Source organism: Rhinolophus sinicus, linkage group LG04, assembly GCF_036562045.2.
Source record: "Rhinolophus sinicus isolate RSC01 linkage group LG04, ASM3656204v1, whole genome shotgun sequence".
In the NCBI taxonomy this organism is placed as follows: Eukaryota; Metazoa; Chordata; class Mammalia; order Chiroptera; family Rhinolophidae; genus Rhinolophus; species Rhinolophus sinicus.
In genome coordinates this window covers 136409528-136413467 of record NC_133754.1, presented here as the reverse complement: position 1 = coordinate 136413467, position 3940 = coordinate 136409528, and the positions used below count along the sequence as shown (strand labels likewise).

The 3940-nt window shown below is 45.6% G+C and overlaps 1 protein-coding gene across 1 annotated transcript; it reads left to right on the top strand.

The window, feature by feature from the left end:
- The first annotated feature begins 1288 nt into the window (after positions 1 to 1288).
- TPD52L3 (TPD52 like 3) lies at positions 1289 to 2042 on the top strand. The gene is given in 2 exon segments (XM_019727170.2): positions 1289 to 1749; positions 1751 to 2042. Coding segments are annotated over 2 exon segments (753 nt in total).
- Positions 2043 to 3940: the final 1898 nt, after the last annotated feature.

Below are 3940 nucleotides of genomic sequence, written 5' to 3'. Positions count from 1 at the left end.
TCGCTACTGGCCGCCCTGACCTCTCTTCATCAGTGATGCATTCTCTCCCCTCAGAAAAATGTTTAATCCATTTGTACACTGCTGTTTTCTTCATGGTATTATGCCCATAAACTCGGACTAACATGTCTGATTTCACTTCCACTTTTGCCAAGTTTAACAAGAAATTTAATGTTTGTTCATTGCTCTAATTCAAGCTCAGACATTCTCGCAATGGCACACAAAAACATGCAACAACAATAATGAACACCACTCAGCAAGACACCACCACACGTTGCCACAAACACAGCTGTGAGACACTGATATACCAAGGTTATGAAACCTTACTGAGCTGTTTGTACAGTGCTGCCAATGTAAGCGCACGGTGGCAAGTTCGCGAACTTAATTGTCAGACCTCATACGTGGGCAGACATGCTTTCAGAAATGTGAGTGAATGTTTGGAAAGGAAGAAGCAATATTTGCAATATTACAAATCCATGCACCATCCATTTACATATGTTTTATTGGTTCTCTCCTAAATTCTCACAGTACAATAGTCTTTCCTTATTTATTAAGTTTAAATTTGACACACCTATTATAGATTTACTCATTCTCCTTCCTTCTCCCCACCAAAATAACAGACAAACGTGACTGGTCAGATTCACTTTCTGAATTCCGCTATGCCAAGCCTCTGGCACTGTTGATACTTCACGCCATGGGAACACTTTAGTCACTATGGGACCCAAGAGTTCTGAGGGACCTTCAAACACCCTTTATGAGTGGTGCTAGGAGTTTCTCCAGGTCCCTTTGGGAACCTGAAAAGGGAAGATGGGTAGGGTATGAAGCCAGGAGTTGTAGACTCCCTGCCCCACTTTGGGGCAGGTTTTATTTATTTTATGTATTGGGCTTTTTCATACATTTCTGTCTGTACTAAGAGTTCAATTGATTTTCATGGGTTTAAAATGAGTGATGTGGTAAAAATAGGTCTGTAAGGAGAGTCAGACTTGGTTAGAAAGTCAGGACCTGTCACTTACTGTGGCAGGAGGGACAATGCCTCTCCTCTCTGATAATAATCTCAGCACTGCCTACCTCACAGACTCGATGTGATGTCAAAACACCACTGTGAGGGCAGGGGGCACGGGGACAGAGCCTAGTTCCACTGCCATCTTCCAGCCGGAAGTCCCGCCTATGCGATCCTGACCCTGCCCAGCCCTCCACCGCTCCTCACGTCACTTACCCTTCACCCGGAAGCAGGCCCCATGGGCCAGACAGTCCACTCCGCACGCCAGGACATCGACCTGCAGGCCCTGGCATGGATTCCACCAGCCAAGATATGGATCCTTCCGGCCTGGAATCCCTACGCACTGGCCAAGAGTCTGACCCTGCAGCTCTAGGTTTCAACTCTACTGGCCAGGATTATTTCTCCAGTGGCCACGAGTTCTACTCTCTCTACCAAGAATTGGACCTGGACTCTCTTAACGAAGATTTTCTTTCTCAATCCACACCAGGTGCCATAACAGAGACCTCTACGGGCACACATGAATCCCACCAGGCTGCGGAACCACAGGACCTCACAGAGGCAGATCAAAAGGTGCTCAAATCCGAGCTCACTAAATTGGAGGCAGAAATTGTAAGCCTACGCCATGTGTTGGCAACCAAAGAAAGACTCTGTGCAGAGCTCAAGAGGTATCTGGGCCTCACAGCCTTGGTGGGGCTGAGGCAGAATCTATCCAAGAGCTGGCATGATGTTCAGGTCTCCAATGCCTACATGAAACAAGACGTCAGCTGCCCTGTCCACCATGGGCTCTACCATCTGTAGGAAGCTTGCACACATGAAGAACTCGGCCACATTTAAATCCTTTGAAGGTCTGCTGGGGACAATCAAGTCCAGAGTCGGAGGTGGCAGAGAGCTTGGTAATGACTGCCTTCCTTCTTCAGGGGTGTGTTTGGATGATCTGCCCCTGGTTTCAGGGAGTAGGTATGATCCACTCCTAATTTCAGGGAGTGGAAATGATCCAGTTACAGAAAGTGGGGATAACCTGCTTCCCTTTAAGGAGCGGGAATAAGCCCCACTGGTAACCTTCCCTGGCCACCTGACCAGTGCAAGAACTCCCTTCCCTCATCACAATTGTAACTCTGCCCATCAAAATGAGCAACCTAACCACAATGATAAAGTTAATTCAGAAAATGGACCGAGTTCAGATTTGAGAAAAGTAATGTCAGTTTGTACATAGATATTTGCTGATGTTGAGATAAAGAACCTAACATTTTGTACCCGGTTATTTTACACTAAAGTTTGTAGATGAAATACATCATTATCCCAGCCTTCCTGAGGTTGCATTTAAATACACAAGACAATGGCTCCAGAGGGGTATAAGGCTAAAGCCCAAACTCTTTTTTGGAAAACTAGTCTTAGGTGCTAAGGATTCAGCAGTGACCAAAACAAACAAAAAAATCCTTGCCTTCTTGGAGCTTAATTCATAAGTTAAATAATATCACAAATACCCATGCACCCACCACACTACTTAAGACCCTGCATAGCTATTTTCCAGAGGCTATGAACACTTTGTAAAAATTCCTGGTGAAACTGATTCCTTCCTAAGTAGCTTGTCTTCACACCATGCTTAGCCTCTCCTTTTTATTTTGTCACATTTTAACTTGATAGTATGTTTTCAAATATCCTAATATTGACTTAGAACCTATATTGTAAACCAGGCTGCCATACTTCTGACCAACTGGCTACAAACCTTTGCAGGTTCTTACCACCCCTTCAGATTCTGTAATTCACTGGAAAGACTTACAGAACTCAGGAAAGCACTATACTAATGATTACCATTTCACAACTATTATAAAGGATACAAATCAGACTGGCCAAATGAAGAGACATAGAATGAGATTTGGGAAGAAACTTGAAGCTTAATGTCCTCAGGACACATCACTATCCCAACACATCGATGTATGATTAGCAACCTAGGAAGCTCACTCATGCTTCAGGTGTCCAGAGTTTTTATTGGAGTTTTATTACATAGGTATGATTGATTGAAGCATTGGCCACATGATTGAACTTAATCTCCAGTCCCTCTTTCCTCTCCCAGAAGTTGGGAGGTGAAGTTGATATCATGTGGCTCAAATCCCCAAACCTCTAATCACATGACTGGGTCTTTTTAGCACAGCCAGTCCCACCCTGAAACTATCCAGGGACCCACCATGAATAACAAAGACACTTCTGTCACTCAGGACTTCCAAGGATTCAGACGCTCCCTCCAATGAACCAGAGACAAAGACCAGCCACATTCTTCCTTGTACAACAAAATCAGGCAATAGGAAGCTACCCTACAAAATGGTCCCTCAAGCTGCACAAACACAAGCAAAGGGTACTGTGCCTGTGTCACCACGCAGCAGCCTGTTTGTTTCCTTCTACCTGCCCCCAAAGAAAGGAGAATCTGCAAGACGGATCCTTTCAGGGACTTTGCTAAACCTTTGTGTTTGCACCTTATGCCTCCCTGTTTGGTCCCAGAAAGATGACTGGACAGTCAACGACGAGTAAGATTCCTCACGGAAGGAACAACTCAAGCCAGACACAGTCACGTGGGGACCAACAATAGAACCCACGGGGTTCACAGAGGTGGGCACAGCCCGCACCTTCCTTAGGCTAAGGAAAGCCTCAGCCTCTGTGGCTGCATTCCTTCCCACAACCTGCAAGGGAAGTGATTCAATGAAGTGCTCTCCATCTATTCATATGCATATAGGTTTTGTCCCTTGGGGAAGTTGAGACTTACGGTCTGGTTGCCGGTCCCTTGACCTCCGCATTTAAATTCTATTCATGGCTACTGTCTTTTCTTGACCCTGCGCCGCCCTCCTCGCTCCCCCACAACCCTCGTTGTGCAGGATGCGACATGCCTGCATGCCCCCTACCCCCATATACTTCTTATAATTTAGCTGGTCAACATTCCTTATTACTGCC